This window comes from Cucurbita pepo, chromosome LG06 (genome assembly GCF_002806865.2).
Source record: "Cucurbita pepo subsp. pepo cultivar mu-cu-16 chromosome LG06, ASM280686v2, whole genome shotgun sequence".
Lineage (NCBI taxonomy): Eukaryota > Viridiplantae > Streptophyta > Magnoliopsida > Cucurbitales > Cucurbitaceae > Cucurbita > Cucurbita pepo.
Genome location: NC_036643.1, coordinates 330,517 through 344,198, shown reverse-complemented (window position 1 = coordinate 344,198; position 13,682 = coordinate 330,517). Strand labels below are relative to the sequence as shown.

Below are 13,682 nucleotides of genomic sequence, written 5' to 3'. Positions count from 1 at the left end.
ATCCAACTGAAACACCAATAAACACCTGATTCAGCTTAAGAAATTCACACCACTACCCTCTTGCTGCAAGAGGCCTCCATTTAGTGATCAAAGAACAGCTCAACATGCTTGAAAATGCTTCCCCATTCTACGACTTCACTGAACCGCGATTCTAAGATGCGACTTTGATAAAGTCGGACCAAAAAAATGGGCCAATGGGTCAATGGGTGTGCTAAAATGGGCCAATGGGTCAATGGGTGTGCTAAAATGGGCCAATGGGTTAATGGGCCTGTAAAAAATTCTGACCCAATAAGGCAAGGGTAATCAACGCAACTTTTTGCACAGAATTCGGCCTCCGACAATCAACGCAACTCTGTGCACCAAAATTCGTCCTCCGATAATCAACGCAACTTTGTGCACCAAAATTCGGCCTCCGACAATCAATTGGAGTTGGATTCGTGGATCTTCCTTCGTCATTTTCAAGAATGGTCTGTCGGATTTTTTGGTGATCTTATTAAAGGTAGTCTCAGATTGTAAGGTTTTGACATTATCATTTGATTTTTTGCAGATCCGATTCATACTTTTGCAAAATAGGCAGGGCAAGACCCGTCTGGCTAAGTATTACGTTCCTCTTGAGGAATCCGAAAAGCACAAGGTCGAGTACGAGGTATTCTTCCAATTCCCTCGTGAATTTTGTTTCTTAATTCTCAGATTCCAATTCTTTCTTTCCAGGCTAAGTTCTAGGTCTTTTCTTTTGATTCAATTGCAGGTTCATCGATTGGTGGTTAATAGAGATCCCAAGTTCACAAATTTCGTTGAGGTGAGAACTTTTTGTTGTGATTTCGTGGGTTTATGTGATGAAATTTTGATCTTAGGCTGTTGCGTCCCAGTATTTGTCGAAATTCGAAGCTCCATTCTATTCAATTGATTTCTGTTGAAGTGGAATGACGCTAATCCCTTAACCAAGTTCTCTGTTGCTTGAGTTCTTCCATTTTAGGTCATCGTTTATTTAATTTCTGGATGTTTTCTATGGAAGTTTCTTTCAAAGAGGGTGATGATGACTAGCTAAGGAAATGGTTGTTGTTTTCTGGTTTACGTAGGCATAGTTGTAGATTAACTTGTGTTGTGATAGAGAGTTCATTCTTCACGATTCTTAGCCGGGATTTGTTTCGTTTCAGTTGACATTTTTCAATTGCCTTTTGAGCATGAATCTTATCATTCATTTGTTTACTTTTACTTGTGGGCTGCGTAATGCTTTCATCTCGTTTTTATGTAAGCTCTAGCTTATTGCAATCTTCACCGCTTTTGCAGTTCCGAACACACAAGGTCATCTACAGACGATATGCAGGATTGTTTTTCTCCCTTTGTGTGGACATAACAGACAACGAGTTGGCCTATCTTGAGTGTATTCATTTGTTTGTGGAGATTCTGGATCATTTCTTCAGCAATGTGTGTGAGCTCGATTTGGTTTTTAATTTTCACAAGGTTTGTTCTTCATTTTCTTACTCTTGCTTCCACCATATGGTTTACCAATGTAGGTCCTGTATATCTGTTTTGAAAGACTGGTCTTGCAACTCTCCTTTCACTTGTATGGATATCATGTGATGTTTGTTTATCTATTCTATTTATCAAGTAATTAGCTATACCGGTTGTCGTCAATTTCTTAATTGAAGAACAATTTATCTTTCCCACTACCTGATGCATTTGCTGCATTCTCTGTTTGTGAGGCTCCAATTCAAATTCTTTGTGAACAAATGTTCCATCTTACTTTATTCAGTTTCTTATTTTCAACAATGGCAATCAAATTCCTTGCATATTTTCTCGTTTCCTTTAGTTGATGACGATTCTTGCATATATATTTGCCTCCCTTCTAGTTGTTAGTTGTAAGTTTGAAGATTCGTTATTTCAGATTTGTTAATGTTGTAATTGTTGTGTTGAATCTGCTACCAAATTGATCCCCATTTTTATGCTGAATCTGATGAAGGTCTATCTGATACTTGATGAATTTATTCTTGCTGGAGAACTCCAAGAAACGAGCAAAAAGGTAAAGTATTGTCTGCTTATTCTTAGTAATTGTGATTTTCCCTTTACCTGACTGTCAAAACACCTGCTGATACAATCGTCATAGAGTTGTAGATGTTGTCCATGCCTTGCCATGAAGCCACATCATGAGCTGGAGTATCAGTTTTCAAAGAATATTATGTTCTTAGTAACTTATTCATACGGATTTGATTTGCCTAAAATCTCACGTCTAAATTACTTTTTTCCATCTTCAAAAAACTTTCAGGCGATTATTGAAAGAATGGGGGAACTGGAAAAGCTGGAGTGAAGATAATACATGTCAAAGAGCTAAGATTGCAATTTGTTTTCCGTGACAGAGTTGATTGTGTTACGATTCCAGTTTTCTTTGTTTCCCCCACAGTATATTTGTCCGTGTGGTCTTTGTTGTGACAGATAGAGTCCCTTGCATCACCTTTGCATAGTTTTTGAACATTTCAGAACATCAACCCTCTATAAATAGTGAAATCTACAGTATTCATTCTTGTTGATATACTTCTAGAATCGAAGTTATTATCTCAATTATTCTTTATTTTGGATATGTGTGATCTGAGATGTAACATCATCATTATAGAACATTGCCTAGGGACACTTGTGCCTGCCACCATGTGTAGTCATGTTAGCATAGCAGGGACAAACATCATAGTTGCCTGAAGTGCCTGGTGGAACGCATTGACAGCGAGCGCAGCAGGTTCCACATGCCCTCTTGCAGATCTTTTGCCTCGACGATAATTGGCATCTCGCATCACAAGCTTCCCCACAATCTGCAATAGATTCAGGTATTGGTCAGGAAGCAAGAAGCATTAACATAACAATGTGGGTGCAGGTGCTCAAATCTCTCTGTCTGTTACCTATCTCGCCAGGAAGAGGGCTATCAACCTGAGTTGTGATAGCCTGAAAGGACACAATACAGTGAGGTAACAAGGCCACAAAGTTGAGAGTATCAGAAATGAACAGAGAAATCAAATGGAAGAAGGATTACCATTTGGGCTGATTCCACAAGGAGCACAAAAGCAAAAGCAATAAGAAGCATAGCAAACACAAGACCTTTAGTTGCTGCCATTAGAAATCTGGATGGGGTATTAGATATGCAAGAGGTGTCTGTTTATAGGGGGTTGTGGAAAGGGAATACAGTGAAGAAATCTAAGAAGTTAGGTAAATATTTTTTGGTTGAGATGGGAATCTATAATGTGGTAGGTGGGGTCTTGGGTATAATTGGTATGAAATTTGCCTTCGAGTAGTAGGCATGAACAGGGGTGCGGGTATTACATTGCATCTTTTTTCATAATGTTCGGGAAACCGTTTGAAGTTAAAATATTGTGCCGTAAGAGAAAGGATCAAGCTGGTTACTCGAGTTTGAGCTTTGAAGTCAAGAAATGGTACATTCAAGAGTTTGTCGGGTATTACATTGCATCTTTTCTCATAATGTTCGAAAAACCGTTTGAAGTTGAAATATTGTACTGTAAGAGAAAGGATCAAGCTGGTTACTAGAGTTTGAGCTTTGAAGTCAAGAAATGGTACATTCAAGAGTGTTGAATAATATAGTGTACATGAGTCCGTTTAAAGTTTTTAAGTAAGAGCAGCAGAATTTATTATTTTGTTTTGTTGAGGCCATTACGATCAAAATTTAGAATTTAAAAAAAATATATACAAAACATAAAAATCAAATTTGAAAAATTATTTTTGGTGTAGGCCACTCATTCCCCAAAATCTTTCAAATGGTTTTTTATTTTTCCTTAAAAATTGGAACTAAATATTGGAAAGGAACTTCCGAGTGAATCCCGACCGTGGATCTGCGTAAGACAAAATCTGAACGGCTAGGGTTTGGGCTTGGGCTTGAATTGGGCCGGTTCAGGCCTCTGAAAGTGAAACCCTAGAAGCTCCTTTCACTGTTATATAAGGATGTGGTGTTAGGGGTTTGGACAGCACAGTCAGACGACATAATTTCTCCATCTCTCTGTAATTTTTCAGTGTGTGTTTTTGGCATTATTAAAATGCAAGTGGGCAAAAAAGCGGCGAACAGATGATGAATCTATAACCATTGAAGGGGAGCTTGCAATTAATTTCTTATTTTAATTCTGCAAGCAATGATCGTTCTCATACTTCCATGACTCTGATGTTCAAAGCTTTGCCTTTTCCTTCTTTTCTTTCTTTTCTTTCTTTCTCATCTTCACCATCACCATCGTTGATTGTCATGCATTTTTTTTCGTTTTTTTGTTGATCAAAATTCTTTTTTTTTTTTCGGTTAAATAGAATCTCGAACAAATTTTCAGGAAGATGATGAATAGCTGTACCATCTTGTAAAGCAGAGTAGATAAGTTGCCAAATTCAAGTTGCCAAATTGCCATTGCTCTGCCTTAAAATGATTGATGATTGAGGCTCCTGCTGCTACACCTCCAAAATCCTAATTGCTTGATTGAGGTTCGACTTTAAAATGAAATACATGAGTGTTTATTTTTTTTATTTATTTTTTAAAAATTTTAAAGTATAAAGTTTATTTTATTTATTTATTTTTAAAAGATTTTAAAGTGGTAATGGTAAAAAAGTGGTACAAGAATAAGATGTTGAGAGAAAAGTGGTAAAGAATTAGATTCCTGAAAACAAAAGGTCATGCCAAGCACGCATGCTCTAGGAAAATTGTATACCGTACACTTAGACTGGAAAATACTGGAAAATTTTGAAATGAATGTGCCAAAACATCGATATTAAGAGTACGTACGGACTGGAAAATTTTGAATCGGGTAATTTCATAAAAAAAAGAGAGGGAATCTCCAGCAAGATTCAATGCGTTATAAAATGCCAAATCATGGTCTTTCATAAGAATGAATGCCCATACCCACTGAGGATCGTCTTTTGTTTCTGGATTCGAATCCTATAACAGTTACTAAGTTCTTAAATTTGATAACTCATATGAGTTCTTGATCATCTACCTTTCAGTCATCCTTATAGAGGAGAAGCACTAACCAGGCATCCCCAAAGAGATGGCAAAATCAATCTAAAAACAAAAATTTAGAACTACTCCACTCTACGAACTATACATAAGTGGGCTGTTTTATGGCCGGAATATTGACGTTGACCACAGTTTGCATGACACAATCATTGAAGTTGAGCCTCATTGCAGTACCTCTTGAAGCTCAAAGCCTCATCAGCCAGAAACTCGCTGTTGCCATCCAATTGAATTGGTAAATTCATGATTGATTAGTGAATGTATATTATTATGCAAACGAAAAACAAAAAAGAGAGACAGAGAGACAACTTACAAAATCCGCTCAGACATTTGCAATGGCTCCCACCTAGGACTCCAAGGATAGTCGGTAATAAGCTGCGACTTGATGGGCGCACCATGGGAGTTGAAATGCTAAACAATATATGGATATAATTAGAAAGAGGGGGCATCTCAACAATGCCATTCCTAGTCATAGCGAACAGAAAAATCCTTGGAAACTAGAGTTACACAAATTGCACCTATGTCATTTGATCACTTCAAGACGTGCAACCTTACAAAAATTGGTTTACCAAAGATTCATTATCAACATATTTATGAAAAATGAGAACGAAATATGCAGATTCTGTCAAAACTATAAGGAAGAGTTCCCACGACCACAGGAGACATGTTGATGGAAAACAAACGTACAAGCATATATTTATGGCACTTATCTGTAAGGTACCTTCCTTACAATGCATTCATAATCAGAGAAAAGGATGCCACAAAGGGAAATACAACAGTAACCCAGCCTATCAGGGAGGCTCTAGTGATCTCTCCCCTTTATGATAAACAAAGCACACAAAGTACGTGATATCACAGTACTCGATCCCCTAACCTTTATACACACTTCACCTTCCTAAACGTAATCCCTTGTCCCCACCTTACACGGAAATTCATAAATAACTTGTCAGTGGTGTAATGCCCTTCTTACCCCTCCTTGTATATTGAATAGTAATCGGGGACCTCATACAATCATGCTAACTAGTAAGCAAAGTTGATATGTACGAGAATTTTCAAGATTTAAGACAAAGTTTACATTACCTGAGAACTTTGCAGCACCAGAGAAGGCTGCTTCTTCGGAAATTGGCTTGAAATGAGGAAGTGCGCCTAGCATTAACAAGAAATTCCCAAAAACAGAAGGGAAAGAAAATGAAGAAAAGAAAACTTTTCACACATAAAACCATAAATAAAGTTGGAAAAAAATTAATAAAAGATCAAGGATAATAGATGCCACATTGACTCAAATCTAGAATCAGCCATATTGTCGATCAATGATCATGAACTGCATCCTGTACCCTATCTGACCAGACCAATGCACACTATCTTGGTTTAATATAAAACCAACAGGATTTTTACAGATCAAATTACATTCATCACNTAAGCAAAAAACACATACTGAGGATGGTTAAACTTCTACCCTAAGATTTTTTCAAGCGTGAAAAATCTGGAATAATTATCTGGCCGTGGCAGCAATTGTCTCATTCGGATTCCAAAGATGAAAATAAAAAGTTTTATACACCTCTACCGGCATCCAGTAAGATAATATTATCAAGACACCGAGCCCAGTACCTCACCCCTCAAATTCATAGGTTAATGCAAGTGATCACCAAGTTAGAGTTAACAGTCTATCAAACCTTATAATGAAGAACATTACCTCCCTAGATAACATAGTACAAAGTTCAAACTTCAATCTTTCATCATCAACTCCTTCAACACGTTTCCTTTGGTACGACACATATCGATCCCTTGAAAAAAGTAAAGTTGCCATTAAATTCAAGGTGAGTTATACCCAAGGCATTAGAAAAGAAGGATCAATCACAGGAAAGTCCTGAAAAACCTTAGTTCTTGAAGGAGGCTAGTGAGCCGTGATGGATCTTTGCTGTTCCAGTCACGTAGACAGTTCTGTAATGAATTATGATCTCGTTCTCCTTCATCAACCTTACTTGAGAATGGATGGAAATTTTCATCTTCTGCTCCAAACATAATATCAGGAGCAGAAAATGGTGTTTCAGCATTGTACATGATGTCCCCTACGACATGTAAGAGCTATCAAACAGCTAGGTACGGTGACTCTACAAAGCATTCAATACAGGGAAAGGGAAAAGAATTGAAAGGATATTATGAAAACTACAATGGAAAACAAGTCTTACATCTGACGAATTCAAGGCAGTAAGGTACGATCAGCGTGAACCTATCAATAATTCCAGGGCAGTGTCTACTGCCAGACCACATGTTCTCAATCTGAATATCGAAAGAGTAGGAATAAGTGATTCGTTCTCGTTTCTTATTGCGATAAGATAATGACATCATATTCTATGTTCGTGGTGGAAAAGGGGAGGAAGGAAAGAAAGAACACCCAATATCATTCATTTCCGATCACTTCAGTGAACTAATCTAATTCCAAACCAGTACAAACATTACCATCAATTTCAACATCAATTTTGTTACCACTGAATTTTCCAGGGAGAGATAGGAATCCGAAATGTTACCTTGACGGGGAGAGGAAAGTGGCTGAGCAGGTAATTGATATGAGCAGCAATGAGAGGTGGTACAGTGTCGGAGGACATGGCTGTAGCAGCTAAACGACGGAGCTACTTGGTTTATCTCCGGCGAGCGATCGAGAGGGCCACCGTCAAATCCAACTGAAACACCAATAAACACCTGATTCAGCTTAAGAAATTCACACCACTACCCTCTTGCTGCAAGAGGCCTCCATTTAGTGATCAAAGAACAGCTCAACATGCTTGAAAATGCTTCCCCATTCTACGACTTCACTGAACCGCGATTCTAAGATGCGACTTTGATAAAGTCGGACCAAAAAAATGGGCCAATGGGTCAATGGGTGTGCTAAAATGGGCCAATGGGTCAATGGGTGTGCTAAAATGGGCCAATGGGTTAATGGGCCTGTAAAAAATTCTGACCCAATAAGGCAAGGGTAATCAACGCAACTTTTTGCACAGAATTCGGCCTCCGACAATCAACGCAACTCTGTGCACCAAAATTCGTCCTCCGATAATCAACGCAACTTTGTGCACCAAAATTCGGCCTCCGACAATCAATTGGAGTTGGATTCGTGGATCTTCCTTCGTCATTTTCAAGAATGGTCTGTCGGATTTTTTGGTGATCTTATTAAAGGTAGTCTCAGATTGTAAGGTTTTGACATTATCATTTGATTTTTTGCAGATCCGATTCATACTTTTGCAAAATAGGCAGGGCAAGACCCGTCTGGCTAAGTATTACGTTCCTCTTGAGGAATCCGAAAAGCACAAGGTCGAGTACGAGGTATTCTTCCAATTCCCTCGTGAATTTTGTTTCTTAATTCTCAGATTCCAATTCTTTCTTTCCAGGCTAAGTTCTAGGTCTTTTCTTTTGATTCAATTGCAGGTTCATCGATTGGTGGTGAATAGTGATCCCAATTTTTAAATTTTTGTTGAGGTAGAACTTTTTGTTGTCCCAGTTTTTGGGCGGGATTTGTTTCGTTTCAGTTGACATTTTTCAATATTTTCAAAGTTATTTGTTTACTTTTACTTTTGTGGGCTGGGTAATGCTTTCATCTCGTTTTTTTGCAGTTCCGAACACACAAGGTCATCTACAGACAATATGCAGGATTATTTTTCTCCCTCTGTGTAGACAGAACAGACAACTACCTTGAGAGTGTTCGTCTGTTTGTGGAGATTCTTGGGCTTGACTTGAGTTAAGATGCGGAGTGGGGAAGATCAGAACTGACTCATTCAAACTGAAACAGGAAGTTTCCAGGCTCTCTAATTGAATTTTTCTTCTCTATATTTTAAATCAATAATAATAAGAGAACGTACAAAATCTCAACGGTTAGGGTTTGGGCTCCATTTGTGTTGTAGACTTTGTACACAAAATCTCAACTCTTAAGGTTTTGGGCTCCATTTGTGTGAGACAAAGAGTTGGGCCGGTTCGGGTTTCTGAAAGTGNAGAGGGGGCATCTCAACAATGCCATTCCTAGTCATAGCGAACAGAAAAATCCTTGGAAACTAGAGTTACACAAATTGCACCTATGTCATTTGATCACTTCAAGACGTGCAACCTTACAAAAATTGGTTTACCAAAGATTCATTATCAACATATTTATGAAAAATGAGAACGAAATATGCAGATTCTGTCAAAACTATAAGGAAGAGTTCCCACGACCACAGGAGACATGTTGATGGAAAACAAACGTACAAGCATATATTTATGGCACTTATCTGTAAGGTACCTTCCTTACAATGCATTCATAATCAGAGAAAAGGATGCCACAAAGGGAAATACAACAGTAACCCAGCCTATCAGGGAGGCTCTAGTGATCTCTCCCCTTTATGATAAACAAAGCACACAAAGTACGTGATATCACAGTACTCGATCCCCTAACCTTTATACACACTTCACCTTCCTAAACGTAATCCCTTGTCCCCACCTTACACGGAAATTCATAAATAACTTGTCAGTGGTGTAATGCCCTTCTTACCCCTCCTTGTATATTGAATAGTAATCGGGGACCTCATACAATCATGCTAACTAGTAAGCAAAGTTGATATGTACGAGAATTTTCAAGATTTAAGACAAAGTTTACATTACCTGAGAACTTTGCAGCACCAGAGAAGGCTGCTTCTTCGGAAATTGGCTTGAAATGAGGAAGTGCGCCTAGCATTAACAAGAAATTCCCAAAAACAGAAGGGAAAGAAAATGAAGAAAAGAAAACTTTTCACACATAAAACCATAAATAAAGTTGGAAAAAAATTAATAAAAGATCAAGGATAATAGATGCCACATTGACTCAAATCTAGAATCAGCCATATTGTCGATCAATGATCATGAACTGCATCCTGTACCCTATCTGACCAGACCAATGCACACTATCTTGGTTTAATATAAAACCAACAGGATTTTTACAGATCAAATTACATTCATCACTGATTGAGTATGGTTTGTGTGTGCGTGTGTGTAACAAACCATTAACAATTTGAAAGAAAGATTTGTGTGAAGTCATGTCCTGGAAATGTCTCAAGAAACTTGATTGAGTATGGTTTGTGTGTGCGTGTGTGTAACAAACCATTAACAATTTGAAAGAAAGATTTGTGTGAAGTCATGTCCTGAATTTGAAAGAAAGATTTGTGTGAAGTCATGTCCTGGAAATGTCTCAAGAAACTTGACAGGATGGAGAAACCATTTGAAAGGATAAATAGTTGTAAAATGTCTTGGGTATCATCCAAAATTTTGCAGCCAGCAGGGACAATAACTGACAAAAGCCTCGGCAACATAATCAAACTTGACATTATGAATTTGTCCGAGGTTTCATGTTATGGTTCTGTGTCAAGGTGGTGTATTTTATGCAGACGTCACTTTTCTGTGATGATTTGGAGAGATTTCTCAGTGGTAAGTGTTAGTAAGCCAACTACATGTTGGGATAAGTCAAAGCTTGTCAGCTTCTTGAACAATCGGTGTTCTGCATTATTAACCGGAATATTTGATTAGATAGAAATAGGTGAACCTTCAAGAATGTAGAAAGGTCTTGAGAGGAAGTTTAGAGTGAGTGTCGCTCTCTTCAATGCCTCTCTTTGGATGTTCTCTACAAAATTTTATTTCTTTTCCTTTTTACCGTTTAGAAAATAATTCACTGTAATGTTTTTGATGTTGAGGGATCTTTAGTTTCAGGATTCTCTCTAACAAAGAAAAACTGAGGGCTATCTTTGTCATCACTGGACTCTGGAATTTTGTACTAGATATTTGGGGGGTGATCGTCTCCAAAGTTAAAATTATTACATCTGAATCTCTACTGGCCAGGGAATAAATCCTAACAACGGAAGATTTTGAGGAGATAGAGAAGCAGTTATTCTGGTCGAGAGTTAAAGAAAGCTATCAAAACCAATCACCAGAGTCAACTAAAAGTTACGTGAACAATATCTTTTTCACAGTAAATAATTGGAAAAATTCCATATAACAACATTCTTGATAGTGATGGGATGCTAAATATCAAGTATAGTAAAGGTCACTTAATACCAGGAACGTGAACACCCCAGAGGCAGTGATAACTGTAGCCGTTCGACAGAACACCTAAAAAACAAAGAAGTTCATGCCATTACTGAGATGGGATGATCCGGGGCATGCGCGCACATGCACATAAATTAATAGTTCGATAATGACTTTAAAAAGGAGAAGAAGATAGATGGAAATAAATTTTTAGGACTTTAAAAAGGAGAAGAAGATGGATGAAAATAAATTTTTAGGAATCTCACCGGGTCAGCTTCTAAAGGCCTTCCAAAGAAGGAGTCCAACGCCTCTATAAAGCCTCTCCTAACATCAATCAATGAAACTGCCTCCAGAACCTTCATCAGAATGATAGAATTATAAATACTCTATTTTAGGCGATTTCCAGAATCAAGGCCCAGTTAAACAACCCAGAGGGAGCCATCTGACCAACAAAAATGTAACCAACCTGTTTCTCAAGACTCTCTTCTAGGTGAGGAAGATATTCAGCCATGCACCTTGCAGTCAGTTAAAAAGAGAAAAGTGAAATCACTTTCAGCACCCAATCCTGACCGCCACAAAATTAGAAAGGAGATATAAGAGAGAGAGAGCATCCTACATTCCATCTATCCATGAAGGAAGTTTGATATCCTCGATGGATAACAGGGCCTTCAACTCAGATGTAGAAACCAATTTCAGACGAGGTGCAGCAGGAGTAGATGCATATTTTCTCACCACAGGATATAAAACCTACAAACAAATTATGAGAATGGGAAAAATAGAGGAACGGAAAGACCAGAAGTTCAAAGAGAGAAAAGTAATAGGAAACCTGCAAAAATATATTCTGTGGATGCCTCCACGGGCATCCAGGAATCATCTTGTTAATATCAATGTCTACCAGCGGCACAGCAAATTTGACCTCCTCTGGCTATGCTAAAGTTCAAAGGCATATAAGGGACATGTATAAGAATGAAGAGAGAGAAAATGGAGTCCTTAGTATTCATCTATTTACTGATATTCAAGGGAAGTGTAACCATATACTTTAAACTATTACCTTCTCAAAACCTGAACTCAAATGCATTTCAATTCCCTGCACATAGGTATGATTTATTATTTTTGGATTTGGTTAACCAGTGTAAATGAAAGATTCTTAAGGAGAAACCACAGACATCAAGGTCCAGCCGCTTGCCTAGCAATAGGAATACATAGTTATAAGCAAAAAACACATACTGAGGATGGTTAAACTTCTACCCTAAGATTTTTTCAAGCGTGAAAAATCTGGAATAATTATCTGGCCGTGGCAGCAATTGTCTCATTCGGATTCCAAAGATGAAAATAAAAAGTTTTATACACCTCTACCGGCATCCAGTAAGATAATATTATCAAGACACCGAGCCCAGTACCTCACCCCTCAAATTCATAGGTTAATGCAAGTGATCACCAAGTTAGAGTTAACAGTCTATCAAACCTTATAATGAAGAACATTACCTCCCTAGATAACATAGTACAAAGTTCAAACTTCAATCTTTCATCATCAACTCCTTCAACACGTTTCCTTTGGTACGACACATATCGATCCCTTGAAAAAAGTAAAGTTGCCATTAAATTCAAGGTGAGTTATACCCAAGGCATTAGAAAAGAAGGATCAATCACAGGAAAGTCCTGAAAAACCTTAGTTCTTGAAGGAGGCTAGTGAGCCGTGATGGATCTTTGCTGTTCCAGTCACGTAGACAGTTCTGTAATGAATTATGATCTCGTTCTCCTTCATCAACCTTACTTGAGAATGGATGGAAATTTTCATCTTCTGCTCCAAACATAATATCAGGAGCAGAAAATGGTGTTTCAGCATTGTACATGATGTCCCCTACGACATGTAAGAGCTATCAAACAGCTAGGTACGGTGACTCTACAAAGCATTCAATACAGGGAAAGGGAAAAGAATTGAAAGGATATTATGAAAACTACAATGGAAAACAAGTCTTACATCTGACGAATTCAAGGCAGTAAGGTACGATCAGCGTGAACCTATCAATAATTCCAGGGCAGTGTCTACTGCCAGACCACATGTTCTCAATCTGAATATCGAAAGAGTAGGAATAAGTGATTCGTTCTCGTTTCTTATTGCGATAAGATAATGACATCATATTCTATGTTCGTGGTGGAAAAGGGGAGGAAGGAAAGAAAGAACACCCAATATCATTCATTTCCGATCACTTCAGTGAACTAATCTAATTCCAAACCAGTACAAACATTACCATCAATTTCAACATCAATTTTGTTACCACTGAATTTTCCAGGGAGAGATAGGAATCCGAAATGTTACCTTGACGGGGAGAGGAAAGTGGCTGAGCAGGTAATTGATATGAGCAGCAATGAGAGGTGGTACAGTGTCGGAGGACATGGCTGTAGCAGCTAAACGACGGAGCTACTTGGTTTATCTCCGGCGAGCGATCGAGAGGGCCACCGTCAAATCCAACTGAAACACCAATAAACACCTGATTCAGCTTAAGAAATTCACACCACTACCCTCTTGCTGCAAGAGGCCTCCATTTAGTGATCAAAGAACAGCTCAACATGCTTGAAAATGCTTCCCCATTCTACGACTTCACTGAACCGCGATTCTAAGATGCGACTTTGATAAAGTCGGACCAAAAAAATGGGCCAATGGGTCAATGGGTGTGCT

At 38.2% G+C, this 13,682-nt stretch overlaps 4 protein-coding genes across 4 annotated transcripts; 1 reads left to right on the top strand and 3 right to left on the bottom strand.

The window, feature by feature from the left end:
* The first annotated feature begins 313 nt into the window (after nucleotides 1-313).
* LOC111796809 (AP-2 complex subunit sigma) lies at nucleotides 314-2,532 on the top strand. The gene is made up of 6 exons (XM_023679574.1): nucleotides 314-467; nucleotides 548-646; nucleotides 749-799; nucleotides 1,291-1,464; nucleotides 1,964-2,023; nucleotides 2,267-2,532. Exons 1-6 carry the CDS (start codon nucleotides 465-467, stop codon nucleotides 2,306-2,308), a joined length of 429 nt encoding a protein of 142 aa, XP_023535342.1. The 5' UTR covers nucleotides 314-464; the 3' UTR covers nucleotides 2,309-2,532.
* Nucleotides 2,531-3,277, bottom strand: LOC111796810 (gibberellin-regulated protein 11-like). The gene is made up of 3 exons (XM_023679575.1): nucleotides 3,020-3,277; nucleotides 2,889-2,931; nucleotides 2,531-2,801 (listed from the first exon to the last, which is right to left on the bottom strand). The coding sequence occupies exons 1-3, from the start codon at nucleotides 3,098-3,100 to the stop codon at nucleotides 2,620-2,622; spliced, it is 306 nt and encodes a 101-aa protein (XP_023535343.1). The 5' UTR covers nucleotides 3,101-3,277; the 3' UTR covers nucleotides 2,531-2,619.
* A 1,513-nt stretch (nucleotides 3,278-4,790) lies between these two features.
* On the bottom strand, nucleotides 4,791-13,626 carry LOC111796807 (BRISC and BRCA1-A complex member 2-like). The gene is made up of 13 exons (XM_023679571.1): nucleotides 13,323-13,626; nucleotides 12,984-13,074; nucleotides 12,671-12,863; nucleotides 12,488-12,578; nucleotides 12,054-12,089; nucleotides 11,829-11,927; nucleotides 11,619-11,749; nucleotides 11,469-11,517; nucleotides 11,269-11,358; nucleotides 11,033-11,086; nucleotides 9,611-9,676; nucleotides 5,298-5,395; nucleotides 4,791-5,197 (listed from the first exon to the last, which is right to left on the bottom strand). The coding sequence occupies exons 1-13, from the start codon at nucleotides 13,398-13,400 to the stop codon at nucleotides 5,134-5,136; spliced, it is 1,140 nt and encodes a 379-aa protein (XP_023535339.1). The 5' UTR covers nucleotides 13,401-13,626; the 3' UTR covers nucleotides 4,791-5,133.
* LOC111796808 (BRISC and BRCA1-A complex member 2-like) lies at nucleotides 6,422-7,817 on the bottom strand. The gene is made up of 4 exons (XM_023679572.1): nucleotides 7,513-7,817; nucleotides 7,174-7,264; nucleotides 6,861-7,053; nucleotides 6,422-6,768 (listed from the first exon to the last, which is right to left on the bottom strand). Exons 1-4 carry the CDS (start codon nucleotides 7,588-7,590, stop codon nucleotides 6,627-6,629), a joined length of 504 nt encoding a protein of 167 aa, XP_023535340.1. The 5' UTR covers nucleotides 7,591-7,817; the 3' UTR covers nucleotides 6,422-6,626.
* Nucleotides 13,627-13,682: the final 56 nt, after the last annotated feature.